Genomic DNA, 16,634 nt, shown 5'->3' with positions numbered 1-16,634 from the left:
CTTCATTGAGAGAAAGAGAGAGAGAGAGAGAGAGAGAGAGAGAGAGAGAGAGAGAGAGAGAGAGAGAGAGAGAGAGAGAGAGCAAGAGAGAGAGAATGTGGTATCGGAATTAACCGCTATAAATTTCGTTGGCGATATTTGGAAAAGCGGACCAAGATAATAAATGGCGCTACCAACATTTCTTATCTTAACTCTTAACGCATCTGTTCCGAATTTCCTATTGTGCTTTTCGACTAATTCGATCGCCCTTCATTCCGATATCTATTACTAAGATTTAAGCAAGGATATTTCTTAGTTCTCTTAAAGGCAACCAACGCGTGGCTTCGTATTTTAATTGAAAAGGTTTATTAAGATTATTATTATTATTATAATTTTATCGAATATCGAATTGGCAAAAGTCAATTATAATATTTGATGATAAAAGTCATTTAGGTTGATTGATAAATTCATTAGAATACCTACCTACGACCTTTGTTATAATTATTATTTTCAGAAATGATCTGCAGATGAAATGGAATTATGATATAATTTTAGGAATTTTGTATTGTGTTAATTGTTTTAAGGAATGAGATGTAAATTGAACGACGGTTTTGATATTTGGTGTTATTATTGAGGGAATTTTAAAGATAAGGGAAAATACCTTCGGGAGGTCATAGGTCAAATTGTCCTTTATCTAATGATATTACATATTTGGGGTTACAACAATCAGTTCACGAAAAATTTAAAAATAATAAAGGTCCAGCATAAATTTTCTTCAGCTCAATCCTAATTGACATAACACTTTGTTGCATTATAATTTTGGTTCTAAAATAGCTACAAGGAAACGGTTTGAGTATGTGATAGCCCAAATTCTCCTCTTTCAAATGGTACCAAATACATGGGGTTTGCAACAATCAGGACTCGAGTAATTAAACAAAATTACAAAAGACAAAATTATTTCTTCGCATTCAAGTCCTTAACACACCATTTTGAAAAAATTATTATAAAATAAAAGATTCAAGTAACCCATTTAGGTCTGTTATAGCCCCATTTCTCCCAATTCTAATTATTTTAAATAATAATTAAAGCTAGAACAATCAAGGCTTGAGTAAATCAACTTTGAATAAAAAAACAAAGTTGTGACTTTATCCAGAATTTCTTTTTTTTAAATAAAACCATTATTTATTTATTTTTCAAATTTAAAATTCATTTTTCTAGATTTAAAAAATAGTTAAAAGGAAAAGCGATACAAGCTGATTTGCATAAAATAATCGATACCGCATTCATTTTCAGTCCATTTAATTAACGAAGCTCGGAGGATAAATGAAGCAACTTTCTTAATCTTGCGAACTGCCCCCCGGGGGGGGGTGAATGAGGAGGAGGGGGTGTAGGTAGCCCCTCCCCAAATGTAATTAGAAACAAGAAAAAGGAGCCGGACGCAAGCTAGCCAAGGCCCCCCAAAAGAAGACCGATAAAACAAAAACAAAACAAAAGTTGAAAACACATTTTGACGCCAAAGGCAAATACACGCAACTCCTACGATATTAACGGGCGAAAGATACTTGGTTATCGCTGTCAAATTAAGCCACGAAATAAATCATTCGAGAAATTTATACAGAAAGAGATAAACAAGATACGCCAGAGTGTACAAGGTCTCGTAAAAATGTTGTACCACATACGCCAAGGTTATGCAATCAAGAAACAAATGTTTAACTACATCTAGCAAACGACGATTCAGACCAAATAGAATGATAGTATTCGTTCAATTCAATTCAGTTCATATTTAATAATAACTAAATTTAGAGTTGTAAAAATTCGTACGCTTAAATTACTGATCTAAAACAAGGAGTAATAACAGAGTTACTTTTATTAACTGTCCATTTCAAGTTATTTAGCTTTGCATGGGTGCCTTAAGTTAGGCTCGATGGGAGAGGGGTCATTTTAATTCAAATCAGTTTCGTTCAGTTCAGATTCCAAAATAACTAAGTTACATTTGAAATACTCAAATAATTATATCACTAGTATAATAATTTCCTTATATATACTAAATTCAAGTTAGGTTCAAAGGTTGCGGGGCGAGTCAGTCTGAACCCAGATCAGACCATGCAAAAAACCCATAAACCCATTTTTTCTGGGGGGTTAAAAACCCATGGACTGTATAGGGATAAAATGTTAAAATATGGAAAAAGAGTTGGAACCCCCTACCCAGTTGGTTGTGTTCTTATCTCGGCAAGTTGCGTTCATTTAATGCCCTGCCAGTCGACCGCCATCAGTTATGCCGGGGGGGGGGGTACAGTGGGGGCAAAGCTTAACCAGGATCCGTATACAGTTTTAATTGAGTTTCATTAACGCGTTTTTTCATCCGATCTCTCGCATCCCATCCTCTCCACCCCCATGAAAACCTAAGCTATCTTTTCTTGAAGCCTAGGAAAAGGCAGTCTGCCGCAGTGCAAGGGGTTGTTGGGGGTTAGGGGGGCGTTCTAGATACTTGTATTATTAGCAAAACAAAGTTCTTTATCAGCTAGTTTTGGGCTGAGAGGCGGGCGAAAAGGCGAGCAACTTATAAGAGAAGCTATACGTACGTACGACCTTAATGAGATCTCAGATAATACCAGCAAAAGACTCTAACGAAAGAAGGGGAGATACATTTGCCTATTTGCTCCTCGAAACAGACTAGAAAAATGCACCATTTTGGGTCGTCTGCTAATAATTACTAAAGGCCTTTTCAGAAGATACAGGGTTTCCAGGAAATTTTCGGATTCAATTTCCCTGACTTTTTCAGGTTTTCCCTGACCTTTTAGGCCTCATTTTCGTTGATCTAAATATAACAAATGTCTGATCAAACGTGATCTCGCTAAAAATGCAGATAATTTAGCCTGCACTTTAACGAAATTCAATGACATTTCCTTGACTTTGTAGAAAGTCTTAAAACTCCCTGACTTTTCCTCGATTTTGTTGATAGTCTTAAAACTCCCTGACTTTGTTGAAAGTCTTAAAACTCCGTGACTTTTCCCTGACGTTTCCCCGACTTTGTTGTAAGTCTTATAACTCCCTGACCTTTCCCTGACCTTTTTGACCCATAATGAAATTTCCTGTCTTTCTTGGTTTTCCCTAACATGTGGCAACCCTATAATACAACATTTTTTGAATATAACTAATTTAGAATATTACGACATCTAGGAAGTCAAGAGGCCATCAGGAATAGTGTGACCAATGTTGGGAACTTCTGCAAGTTTACCATATATTTGGGGAAAGGTTGTTTTCATGCCCCCTGGTTGAATGTTCCACCCCTTGTAAATTTGAGCAGCTATAGCTCCTAAATGTGGTGGCCTTCTTTCAATGCGCTACTTCTTTCGGTAAGCAACGGCGGAGAATGGAGCCACATTCTACTCCTTCACCCCCCCCGGTAACGTTAGCCTCTGTTTGGTGCACGAAAAAGAGAGAGAGAGAGAGAGAGAGAGAGAGAGAGAGAGAGAGAGAGAGAGAGAGAGAGAGAGAGAGAGAGAGAGAGAGAGAGAAACCTTTCTATTTTGCAGTTCAAGAGATTAAGGCAATGTTCAGTCTCAAAGCGAATACGTTGCAAATTAAATCATCCTTCTCAACAAACAAATAAATAAATAAATAAATAAAAACACGAAGAACGAAATGGATGATATGACGTATTTATCGCCTTGCGTTTACAGTTCTTTTTTTTTAAAAAATAAATCTAATTAAAATCCACGGTTCGAATATTTTACAATTTTTAATTGTATGAATTTTAACTTTGCAGTATACGTTAACTTGAGCTAACCTAACCTAATTGGCAGTGTTATTTCGGTAACTATACCAGGAGTTTCTTCCATAAATTTAACCTTATAGGGTCACTGTTTTCCAGTTATGATTTGATGGGATGCTTTAGGGATGACCCCTTAATTAAATAAGAAATCGTCTTTCAGTTTCTTAATTAAATTTAAGGGGTCATTCCTAAAATAGTCTTAACTTGAAAACAGTGTCTCTCAGGTCAAACAAAATGTCACTGATAGAAGTATAGAACATTTTCCACTCAAAATTGATTTCCCAAAGAACATCAACCCCTTAAATTTTGCCTGCAGACTTATAAGAAATGAACACCCTTGTTATATTAAAACAAACATACGTGGTTTTTGCTGTTAGAAATTTTATACATATAAGGAGGAGTGTTTGGGGGGGGGTAACGTTGTAATTATTGAAGGTGATTACCAGGCGGGATTAATTAATCATATACCAAGATATTTAAGGAACTTTTTCCACCGCAGAAGGGATCGGAGAGGGGGGAGGGGGAAATTCAACCCCCTCCCTATTCGTCTTTTGGAAAATACGGTCCTGGAACCTATATCATATCTGTACGTATCTAGCTCGCTTAAATTTACTAATCACGGACATTACAGGGGAAATATATACACAACGCGCCTTTCACTATACTGTTCTACTTTCTTAAGGGTACTAATTATATCGAGTATCAATCCGCCTTGCCAATACTTCGAATGCTGATAACCGACTCAGTTGACTTTTAAAATTGAGTTAGGTAGTTTTTAAGGGTAGGTTTTCACCAGGATTGGAATAAGGATTTTTTTCTCCCAAAACTGTGGTCCTCGCCACTAAAGCAATGGCGGGTGGCGCAGTAGTCCTGGATTATTTTTAAGCCTAATTAAATGTTCTAATTATCATTTGTAATAACAGATCATTTATTTACTTCTTTTTTGAATATCTAATTCCGTTTTATATTTTTTAGAAAAAGGCATTTCGTTCTTTTAAAGGCATAATCAGTTATGTTAAATGAACTTTAACCTTAATGTTTTATAGTCTCTTTAATTTAGTGATGGTTGTCGAACATTCGATATTGGGAAATTGTATACAGTTATATATTTGGATCGGTTTCAAGATACGGGATTTTAGAAGATGGATGAATGGAGTTATAGGCCGCGAAGCCATCGAGTCTGCAGCTTGAGGGAGTGGTCGAGTCAAGGAAGTGCGCGCGCACCGTCTCCAAGAGAGGCGAAGGTGAGTTCCTTAGCGCAAGACCAAGACCAAGCCGAGAAAACTCCACTTTCTTAGGAGGAAACTCTCAGCGTCTTATAGGAGAGGCTGCAAGGAAAGCAACACCACAAACTCTGCCCATGCTCCTTCGAAACGGAGCTCAAGGAAAGATGGGTGGATCCGGTATAAGGACGGAAGGAAGGAAGGAGGAGTTTCCGGGATCGACCATTCACTCGCTGACTGACCAGGGTCCAAGACTCCAAGTTAACTCACCGTTATCATTAAAAAGATTACAAAAGTTATTCATTTTATTTCCAATATAAAATTAAGATTACAAGCTGTTATCACGGAGTAAATAAACATTTTTCATTTATTTACACAGGGAGATTGTTTGTTAACCTAAGCAACAAGCGAGTAAATTGCCAATGCACTCATCATCGCCGTTGCAATTCTTGCTTTGGCAATCGGAATTTGTGATACCTTCGCAGTTATTAGTACTTCGTTTTTCTCGAACAGTCCATTCTTTCCCCGAATGTCCAGAACCAAGTCCGGCCATTGATAAGTAGGCTGTATTCACAAATAATAATAGATGCCTTGGCTTATAATTTAAGGTGTTTCTCAATGAATGTGAGCAATAAGTGCAAGTAGTATTGTACAAATTTCCCTCTGCACCGATTAGGAGTTAGGTGTAATAATTTTGACATTATCTATTATATTGTTTAAGACTCAGTAAAAGGTGCTTTTATACAGGTGTGCTGATTAAGCGGTGCACGGAGTGACCGACCCCTCGGTATCAGGTATCGCTTACCTGATTTGGAAGAAACTGATTGAGTCATTAAAAACGAAATGAAGATCAGGACCGAGAAAACGGGAAAATTGCGCTTCGGATTCATTATTGAGTGAGTGGCTCTGATAAATTTTTATCTGTGTAGTGTTTTAGCGAGGATCGACAACGTTTAAACGTTTAATGAACTTGCGAGGTTTAGCGGAAGTGCGCCTTCACGCTACTTCCTATTTCCGGTGTAAAACACGAGTACTAATACCTATACGTAAAACGTTGAGGCTAATATAAGTATTATATTGAAGTATATCGAGTTAGGAATGGAGCTTATTTATGTATTGATTGTTTAGAGAATAAGATGTGGCCAGGAGAAGCGGTTAATGTCCCCTATATGGTGATAGTGTAACTACGTAAAATGTTGACGCTCTACTCTTATCGAGTTAGGACTTTGGACCAGATTTTCTTAATGTCTTAATTGGTTTTATAAAAAGAAGTGAATCGTATTGAAATGAATATTTCCAGCCGAGTTTTGAGATTTAACTAACAGCGTACAATTACATTGATTGGATTTTGTTATTTAGGAGAAGACGCCAAAGTCAGGCATCAATTTGCCAGTACGCGTCGAATATCTAGTAAGTTAACAAACAGCAGGGAAAAAGTAACACCAACTGAGCTTAATTTTTTATTAACTTCAAAATTGACAGTTTTTAATAAAGTGCTTGGTACATTAATAGTCTTTAATTATTTTCATTGAAATATTTTACAAATTTTCCATTTTTTACATCCCTTTACAACAAGTTTCTGCGTATTCGCAATCTACTCCAGCAACTCGGCACCCACCAATGGCGGCACCACACCCTTCTTTGTTGCCACATTCTACTTGTCGTTTCTCGCGAATAAGCTTGGCCGACTCTCTCCAGCGATGTCCCGCGGCTTTATCCCCCGATGACCTTTCCATCACTGCAGCGTACAAATCAGTTGTTCATTAAAAGCGAGTCCACTTTCAAAAGAGATCTATACCTTTTCATTTCGACTAATGTTTGGATAGATTAAATCAACCGATGTGGATATCGAAGTTTTATTGGAATCGATACCGATTTTAACCGATTATTTACACTCGGTTACAATATTATTTAACCCAATGAAACCGAAATCAACCGATTAATAACCTTTTTTTGTCGATTAATCGGTTAATTAAGGCTCGAAATGAGATATCGATTAAAGTGCCTTATGGGTCACCGATACCGATGGTTTATGCCCAACACTAATTTTAAACAACCTTAAAATGTGAAAATTGAGCCGAGTAACGAAATTGAAGGTAATTGAGCCCAAGTAACTGATTCGCGTACGAGTTGTAATGACTGATTTCAAAACCAGTTAACTATACTCGTTAATAGATTTAGAATTATACCTGAAGATTTGCAGCAGATCGGATGAGTAGCCAGAACCATAAAGGCCACAAGGACCAACATGATCATTGAGCAATTCTTGTTCATTTTACGAATTAGGATATTTGTCGCGACGTATGGACAGTGTTTATAGAGTGACTAAGCGAGGGAGGCTTCGAGCAATATATACTGTACCGGATAGCGGTACATTTCACCTTCAATTAACAATATTTGACATTTTTCGAAAAGAGGTCTCATTCGCTATCGAGGTAAACGAGGTCGTGTTGTTTTCACATAACGTCAAAATAGGTAAAATATGGCCGCCGGGCCTTGGCGTATTATATACCACTGGATGGCATAACAACCCGCAATCCTCAAACGCGTACGTGCATGGAGGGTTTCTTCTACAGTATAAAGGGTAGCTACGCGCAGACGTACGCGTTTGAGGGTCGTGTCGATGAAACGTACCGTGTTCTATATTATATAGACATCCACACAAAAATATTTGGAATAAGGTGAAAGTGGCGAGACAAGGACGTAGCCTCGGTTTGGATTACCTGACCTCGTTATAACATTTATGTCAATTTTTGAAAAGCTAGGTCACCAGCGAAATAAATTAGAAATAAAACTTTTGGAAAACCCATTTCGATATTATTTTTAATCAAGCTTTCCCACTTTTACTAATGTCTTTTCATAATTATCTAAGCTAATCACCTACTAATAACTTACAATTAGCAGTTGCAAAACTACTTCATCAGTCTTTGAAGATAATTAATTTGGCGTCATCATTAAATTCTTTCAATAAATAAATAAAGGGTTTCATTCAAACTGAACTTATTCCAATTGAATGACTTATTTCCTTTCCTGTCTTGGCATTGTTTAAACCTGTCCCTGTCCCATTCCGATTTGTAGTTTCAGTGGCGCAGCTAGGCCTTCGCTATCTGTCATTTTCGGTACTAAAAACCGACTGAAATTCCAAGTTTGCAACTTTTAAAGGTCCCTATCAATTTCGCCCTCTCATTCTGACTGTGTGGTTTTGTTTCCTAAAAGAAGAAGTGTACCTCCCCCTCCCCGGGGGCGAAACCCCAACGATTTCGTGGTTTTTACGCCGCCTTCTAGAGGGGGGGAGTTGGGGAGACAATCCAAGAGAATTAACTTTAATTTACCGATTGCTACGGAATTGTTCATTGTTTTTTCTACAATTTTCAAGAGTGTACCCCCCTCCCCCCCCGGGCCTGCCTTTTGACTTCCCGTCTTTCCTTCAAATTCCTTCCCTTCCGTTTCGATTCTAGCTGACGACACCCCCCCTCGCCCACCACCACCGTTATTGTTATAAGATGAGATTGTGGAGCAAAGACTTGAAAGATTTTCTTTAATTACGTGTAATCGGTGTACATGAATGTACCTCTGACTAAACTAACCGGTGTACAGGTAATCTGACAGTGATTAGCCCCTCGGTTTTCTATTAAATGTTTTCCATGAAATATAAAGAGTATGTTTTCTATGAAATTTGAGAATATTTTTTGTGAAGTTTGAGAATATTTTCTGTGAAATTTGAGAATATTTTCTGTGAAATTTGAGAATATTTTCTGTGAAATTTGAGAATATTTTCTGTGAAATTTGAGAATATTTTCTGTGAAATTTGAGAATATTTTCTGTGAAATCTGAGAATATTTTCTGTGAAATTTGAGAATATTTTCTGTGAAATCTGAGAATATTTTCTGTGAAATTTGAGAATATTTTCTGTGAAATTTGAGAATACTTCTAAAATCCCTATAAATTCTTCCCTCGCAAGCCAGGTAAAAAAAGTCACAACTTTAAAACGCACCTAAACCATCCAATCTATTAACTCTGTCCGTGGCATCTCCGGTTGAAAGAGAGGCTAAAAAAAAAGTGACTTCCGCCCCCCGACCAAGAATAAGATTCGACACTAAAACTAATTACGTTTCAAAAACTTTTCCTCTCCTTCTCTCTTTAACCCTTTTGCCCCCTCAACCCCCCCCCCGGGCCCGCTAGACTCCCAGGAAAGGAAAGGATTCAGCAAAGGAAAAGGCGCAAAAGAAAAAAAGAAAAAGCAGAGGCTAAAAATGATCCTTAATTAGGAAAATGGAGGTGGGGCATTAACCCCCCTACCCCCCTCTTCCCTGAACAACCCTTTCAAACCCTATCCCTTCTTGCCCCCCCCCCTCACACACAACTTGGTCTCGGCTTCTTGGAATAATTCGCTTCACGCAGTTGATGCCTTGTCTTGTCTAGTGCAAAGTACAGAGATCACAAACCTCCATCCTCCCAAGATTGCTAGGGTTAAGCCTCAAAGCTAAATGCACGGAGAGTGAGGGGGTTCCCCCCCCCCAACCAAAAGATAATCAACACGGAGATTTATACTTTCTTATATTATCTATTTATGGTTCAATTTGCAGTTGGTCCCCACTCGCAGCGAGATATCAAAAGGTTTTTTAATATATTTGGTTTTCAACAGGAATTATAGGATTTCTTAAGCAGTATTTTAGGATTTCTTTATAAGAATTCTTAACAGGAATTTATAGGATTTATTAACAGGAATTTATAGGATTTATTAACAGGAATATATAGGATTTCTTTATAAGAATTCTTAACAGGAATTTATAGGATTTATTAACAGAAATATATAGGATTTATTAACAGGAATTTATAGGATTTATTAACAGGAATTTATAGGATTTATTAACAGGAATTTATAGGATTTATTAACAGGAATTATAGGAATTTTTAACAAGAAGTATAGGATAAATTTCTTAACAAGAAGTATAGGATAAATTTCTTAAAAGGAATTATAGGATTTCCTAAAAGGAATTATAGGATTTCTTAAAAGGAATTATAGGAATTCTTAACAGGAAATATAGGATTTCCTAAATGGAATTATAGGATTTCCTAAAAGGAATTATAGGAATTATAAACAGGAAATATAGGATTACTTTACAAGGATTATATATAAATTTGCTGGAAATTTAGGAGATTTTTTTAAAAAATATTTTTAGAAGAAACTATAGGTACTACATGATTTTTAAAACTAAAATGTAGGATTTCAAAGGACTTTTAACAAGAATGACATGATTTTATAAGAAATATTTAATAATAATAAAGTTATTTTGATAAAGTATGTGATTCTATAGGAAAATTTAGGATTTTACACAGAAACTACGGGATCTCTAGAGACCCCTAGCGGTAATTTTTAATTCAAGATAATGAAAAAAAAAACCCCCCCAAAAAGAAACCCAAAAAAGGTGGTTCCTTTAATAAGAATAATTCGTGGAAACAAAATAGATAGAATGAAAATGAACCAGCAAAAAGAAAAAAGAGGTGCATTTATTCTTTGTTTAATTAGTCGAAGCTGCTTTATTTGGGCGCGCCTATACTCCTTTAGCACCTTGTAAGTACTTACAATTAATAATACTTAAAAAAAAAGAGTTACAAAGTTACTGAAACGAAAAAATCGAGTTAGCTACAAAAATTCCTTTTTTTTAAAAAAAATGCACGCTCTAAGGCGCTAAGAGAGTATATTGGGGCTCCCTCTCCTCTCAAAGGAAAAGCGAAAAGATAAAACGAAAAAATGGAAAGGAAATTTAAGGCATCTTTCATTAAATAAAATAAATTCCGACTCGAGGAGTTGGATACTTCCTTAGAAATCGTTAAGGTATACAGGTAATTTAGCTATAAACAAAGTATCAGTGTCCTTCCCCTCTACCTCAAATTTTTATCTCTGGTTCCTTTTGTTTTAAGGTAGGTTGCTAGCGTAATTTTTAATTAAAATTTGGTTTTGCAAACTTCTTCTCGCACTGTCTACTCCCACACCCTTTGCCCTAGTTTCAGTGGAAGACGAGAGGCCTGGCGGATGTAATTGCGATTGCGAGTTTGCGACGCAATTCTTTTCGTTAAAAATTTTATTTTTTGGAGATTTTTAAAAAGTTACCTCGTTACCGAAACAATACCAAAATTATTTTTCTTAAATTGTTTAAATTAAAATTAAAAAACCGTGAACTGAACTGTACCGGCCGTTTTAACGCGAGATGCGGGTTTAAGAAACGAAACTCAACCTCGTACACGCGCGTATTGCGGGTTAAGGATTTACAGGGGCTATACGAAATACAATGGAGACCCGACCCCTTAATGTCAGCTTCTCAAAAAATTATACAATTGTTTGTATAATTAGCCATATGTCTAATCAGCGCCACTAGCGGATGGTCTGAAAACTACTCCCATAGAGTCTAGGTATATTTAAGCGGGTTTGCAGAATTTCCGTCAGATGGCGCGGCGTTCGAGCCACCTGGCGGAAATTCTGCAAACCCTCTTAAATATACCTAGTCTCTATGGGAGTAGTTCTCAGACCATCCGCTAGTGGCGCTGATTAGACATATGGCCAATTCGCTAAATTGTATTATATTGATGTAGGCATAAATTATCTATATTAATGCATAAATGTATATAAAGACTATATTGCAAACTTAATTATACCTGTTCCATTATAATATATTGCATTTACCATGAATATTCATAATATGGCGTAACAGGGTTCATACAACTTTTTAAAAACCGATTTCCCTGAGTTTTCCAGGTTTTTTCCATAAATATCCGTGACATTTCCAGATGTGACTGTTCGTGCTCAGATACCAAAGTTATTTATTTTATAGTTAGTTTTTAATTCAAATAAGATTTAGTCAAACGATGTATAATGCCATGTATGTTTGTTGTGTAGTGGTTATCTCATCCGCTTCACACCGAATGGCCCCGGGTTCGATACCACGTGGGTGCGGAGAATCTCTTTTATGCTCGTTACTTTAAATTCACAACTAATTTAGCTCAAAGAGGGTTCGACATCGTGTATCATGGCTCAGTTGGTAGAGTCATTGAATGCCCGTGCTCAAATGATCAATCTTCAAAGATGGTTGGTGCTAGAAGTGGTCAGTATCCCACAGTGGATCAGTACTCGAAGTGGTTAGTATCCCACAGTGGATCAGTACCAGAAGTGGTCAGTATCCCACAGTGGATCAGTACCAGAAGTGGTCAGTATCCCACAGTGGATCAGTACCAGAAGTGGTCAGTGCCCGGTGAAGTCGTGTCTAATGACGCCCGTGCTCAGATACCGAAGTTATTTTATATAGTTAGTTTTTAATTCAAATCACATTTAGTCAAACGATGCCCACTTGTATATCGATCTGCTGCGTAGTGGTTATCTCATCCGCTTCACACCCGAAAGGCCTCGGGTTCGATACCACGTGGGTGTTAAGAAATATTTTTAAGTTCGCCAGTTTAAATTCACAATTACTAAATTAGCTCAAAGAGACTTCAACATCGTGTATCATAGCGAAATAAATCGATTTAAAAAATTATTATCGAGTCATTTCATTGTCCCCTTTAAGAACTATTAAGCATAACGTGTATAGGTAAATATGGAACTTATTACTATTAAGTTTTGGTTATTTATAAGGTAATAAAGGTAGTTCGGTTTTATTAAATGAAAGTTCCCAAAGGTGTTTAAAGTTTAAAGTTTTGGCAAAGTTTGTCGCGTCGGGATGGAGGTTTCATTGGAAATTTGCGGAATATTTGGCGATAATTAGGCAGGTATTATGGAAAATAGGTATTCTTTGGGGGAAAAGACATCGTTAAGTCGGACGCGTAACACGTCATCAATTTTGGCAGCGCGAGGGCAGGTATGAGGACAAATTGTTAAACATATCCTAATGCTATAACCTCGATGATTGTTACACGAGAAACAATTAGGCAAAACATTACGTATCATTAAAATGCCAGATCGATTGTTCAACACCTTCATTTACACGTACAATTTACTATATACGCTACGAAGATATTGTAATTAAGTCTCTCTCCAGAAGATGGGTGGGAATTTTCATATTATTAAAATATTGAAATTGTATAGAGTAAGAATTTAATTGTACTACAGTCATTTTCAGGTCATGGGTCAGATAAGGTATAGTGTTAGCGACTGGTACGGCTTTTTCTCGGAGATACCTTTATTTTTTAGTCACCCGAGACACTTGGGGACAAAGATTACATTATAAGGATAAGGAATGACACATTTTTGGCGAAAAAATTGATGTAAATATAAGCAGGGATTGATTTAATTTTAGAAGTAGGAATGGAGAACGGAACGGTTAGTATTTACTTCAGTTATTCCGACTCATAGACCACCCAGTACAGAGCCCCTCCCTCCAACACGTAACGAAAATTTTAAATTATCTTATTGGCTCAGTTTTAAACTACGTTTTGATGACGTTGCTGACGGGGACGGCGAAAAATACCCTTAATTCCTTTTTACCTCTGTCGCTATGACCCTCCCGTCTATGCTTTCATACCCCCCCTCCGTCCCGTGGAAGGGGGTCCGGGACTTTGACGCGCGCCCAGATATTACTCCGTTCTCCATTCCTACTTCTAAAATTAAATCTTTCCCTGCAATTATAAGCAAATTGGCTATTATTTATTTTTTTTCTTGCAATTGCTAATTGTTTATGTTTTTCTACAGCTAATTAGCTATAAAAATGAAAATTTAACCTTTACACTTGTGCACAATATGCCTGTGGCATCGGTGCTAGGGCGCGAGCCCCCTACTCACTAATAACCTTTACACTTAATTTGTTTATTGAAAATTAATAAACTTAGGCTTAGCAGTTAAAGTGTTGAAACCTTAAAAAAAATTAACTTTATATTTTCGTTATTTAAAGTATAGTCAACACTAAATTAAAACTGTAAATAAATTAAATAACCATTATGCATGCTTAATTAGTTTATTAAAAATTAATAAACTTAGGCTTAGCAGTTAAAGTGTTGAAACCTTAAAAAAATTAACTTTAAATTTTCGTTATTTAAAGTATAGTAAACACTATATTTATTATCACAGTAAACAAATTAAAAATATATATGAAGTTCCCTGGACATTTAATTTTCTCTCAAAACAGTTTAAATGAAAAAAGGGTTAGCAAGCGAATCATTTCGTACAATTTGTTGGGGTAAATTCTTGGGGCGTGAAAAGCAACAAACGAGAAAGAAAGAAGATCAAGATGAAATGACGGAGAAGATTCTCCGCGGTTGAAGGAGGGATGGAGGGGAAGAATAAGAATTGAATGGAAGATAACACGCCTTAAAGGAAGAGGAACGTACATTTGATAAGCCTTGGCGGAAGAGAGAGGGAATGAAGATTGCGTTACATATAGACTGCGGGATTCTTTTGCTATGTAGATTTTACCCATCAACTCGTTTATACGCCGTTGCCTCACATCCCACTTTATTCTGGCTCGCTTAAGAAAAGGGAGAAGGGCCAAGGAGCTAAATGAAAAAAGCAAATGTTCTTGTTTAACTTTGGCCCCAGGGACTGCATACGCCCACGCGCACCGACCTAGAAGATGGAAACAAGATGGACCACCATCGTTTATCACTTAGTTTCACCCCTGAATTATCATAAGTTTATAAGATATGTTAAATGATAAGTATAACACCCTCGTAAATTTAAACAAACGAACATAAAAGAATTTCTCCGCACCCACGTGGTCTCGAACCCGGGGCCTTCCGCTTGTGAAGCCGGTGAGATAACCACTACACAGCAGACCCATATACATGAAGGCATCGTTTGACTAAATCTTATGTGAATTAAAAACTAACTATAAAAAATAACTTCTATCTTAATTAGACAAGACTTCATTGGGTAATGACCATCTTCGAAGATTAATCTTTCAGGCATTCAATGGCGCTACCAACAGCGCCATGATACACGCTGCTGAACGCTATTTGAGCTAATTTAGTTGTCAATTTGAACTAGAAAGCTTAAAAAACTTCGGCGCACCTACGCGGTATCGAACCCGGGCCTCTCCGGATTTGGGGCGGATGAGACAACCACTCCTCAAGAAAAAAAGGTACTGACCCCACATGGGATACCGACCTCATGAGGTACTGACCCCAATTGGGGTACGGACCTCTTGAGGTACTGACCCCGATTGGGGTACGGACCTCTTGAGGTACCGACCCCGATTGGGGTACGGACCTCTTGAGGTACCGACCCCGATTGGGGTACGGACCTCTTGAGGTACCGACCCCAATTGGGATACCGACCTCATGAAGGACCGACCCCAATTGGGATACCGACCTCTGAACTCTTTTTGAGCTAATTTAGTTGTCAATTTAAACAAACGAGCATAAAAGAATTTCTCCGCACCCACGTGATATCGAACCCGGGTCCTTCCGAGTGTGAAGCGGATGCGATAACCACTACACAACAAATACATATAGAAACACAAATCGTTTGACTAAATCTTATTTGAATTAAAAACTATCTCTAAAAACTAACGAGCATAAAAAACTTGGCTGCGCCTACGCGGTCTCGAACCCGCGACTATCCGAGTGCGAAGCGGATGCGATAACCACTACACAATCGATTCATATACAACTGTGCTTCGTTTGACTAAATCTTATTTGCTTTAAAAACTAACTATAAAAAAATAACTACGGTATCTGAGCATGAGCTTCATTGGACACGACTTCATCGGGCACTGACCACTTCGAAGATTGATCCTTTAAGCATTGGCATTCAACGGCTCTACCCACTAAGCCATGATACACGATTATGAAATCTCTTTGAGCTAATTTAGTTGTCAATAAATAGTCAGATATTTCCAGCTCTTTCAGGGTACAAATCTAATATCTTTAAATAAAATCTATATCTATATAAATCAAAGTCCTGACTGACTGACTGACTTATAATCAACTCCCAGCCCAAACCGCACCGCTTGCCCTAGAAGGCTGGAAATTTGCAGGAACGTTACTCGTAAGTAGTAGGCGCGTACTAAGAAAGATTTACCCCAATCCGCCGCCATCTTAATAAATGGCGCCCAGAAATGTAAAAAATCTTCTCTATGCAACAAAGTCCGCGCCACGTTTCAACCGATTTCGCAAATATTTAGTACACTGGTTTCCTTTAACCTATAGACGGGCTGAATTGCGGTCTTTCGGGTTCGATTTGTTGCCATCTTTCGAAATGGCGGCCAGAAATTTAAAAACCCTTCTTTATGGAATAATGTCCGCGTGAAAAGTAGTAAAAATAAAAAATGCAACCGTAGGGGCTGACGGGCAACGCCGAGTGCCTTCGCTAGTCCTAGGGTGCTACAAAAATATTAGTCGAATCAGTAAAATCTACCCATTCTTTATATCATTTTGATGGAAGTTCTTATTACACGAGAGCGACGCCGCGGGTAAGAGCACAAACATTCGGGAAGCACATTAGTGAATCCCAGTCAAGGCCCTAAAGAGTAAATATTCTTTACATTTCCTTGTTAGCTCGGGATATATTGACGTAAGCTTTATTGCAATGATAAAATTTACAAATATTCCTTTGATGCTTGTTCAATCGTTTCAAACAGCCGAGTTTTGTAAGAAATTTCGATACAAGACTTATAAGTAAATATTGTTTCAGGCTTTCAGTTGTTCAAACCGTTCAAATGCGTATACAG

General features: G+C 37.3%; 2 protein-coding genes across 3 annotated transcripts in view; one reads left to right on the top strand and one right to left on the bottom strand.

Moving 5' to 3' along the window:
- Nucleotides 1-16,634, bottom strand: part of pros (homeobox protein prospero) — a 145,961-nt gene that overhangs the window by 106,504 nt on the left and 22,823 nt on the right. The window lies entirely within an intron of this gene.
- LOC149678035 (uncharacterized) lies at nt 1,301-7,884 on the top strand. Of its 2 annotated transcripts, XM_089836056.1 has the most exons (5): nt 1,301-4,998; nt 5,067-5,272; nt 5,357-5,662; nt 5,725-7,073; nt 7,153-7,884. In XM_089836056.1, the coding sequence occupies exons 1-3, from the start codon at nt 4,897-4,899 to the stop codon at nt 5,370-5,372; spliced, it is 324 nt and encodes a 107-aa protein (XP_089692182.1). In that variant the 5' UTR covers nt 1,301-4,896; the 3' UTR covers nt 5,373-5,662; nt 5,725-7,073; nt 7,153-7,884. The 2 variants fall into 2 exon arrangements, with proteins under 2 accessions (XP_089692182.1, XP_089692181.1); XM_089836055.1 differs by having other exon boundaries at nt 5,067-5,536.

Source organism: Phalangium opilio, unplaced genomic scaffold (assembly GCF_054372755.1).
Source record: "Phalangium opilio isolate 3A_F unplaced genomic scaffold, DU_Popi_V2 ptg000042l_1, whole genome shotgun sequence".
NCBI classification, from domain to species: domain Eukaryota; kingdom Metazoa; phylum Arthropoda; class Arachnida; order Opiliones; family Phalangiidae; genus Phalangium; species Phalangium opilio.
This window is presented reverse-complemented; position numbering and strand designations above follow the sequence as displayed.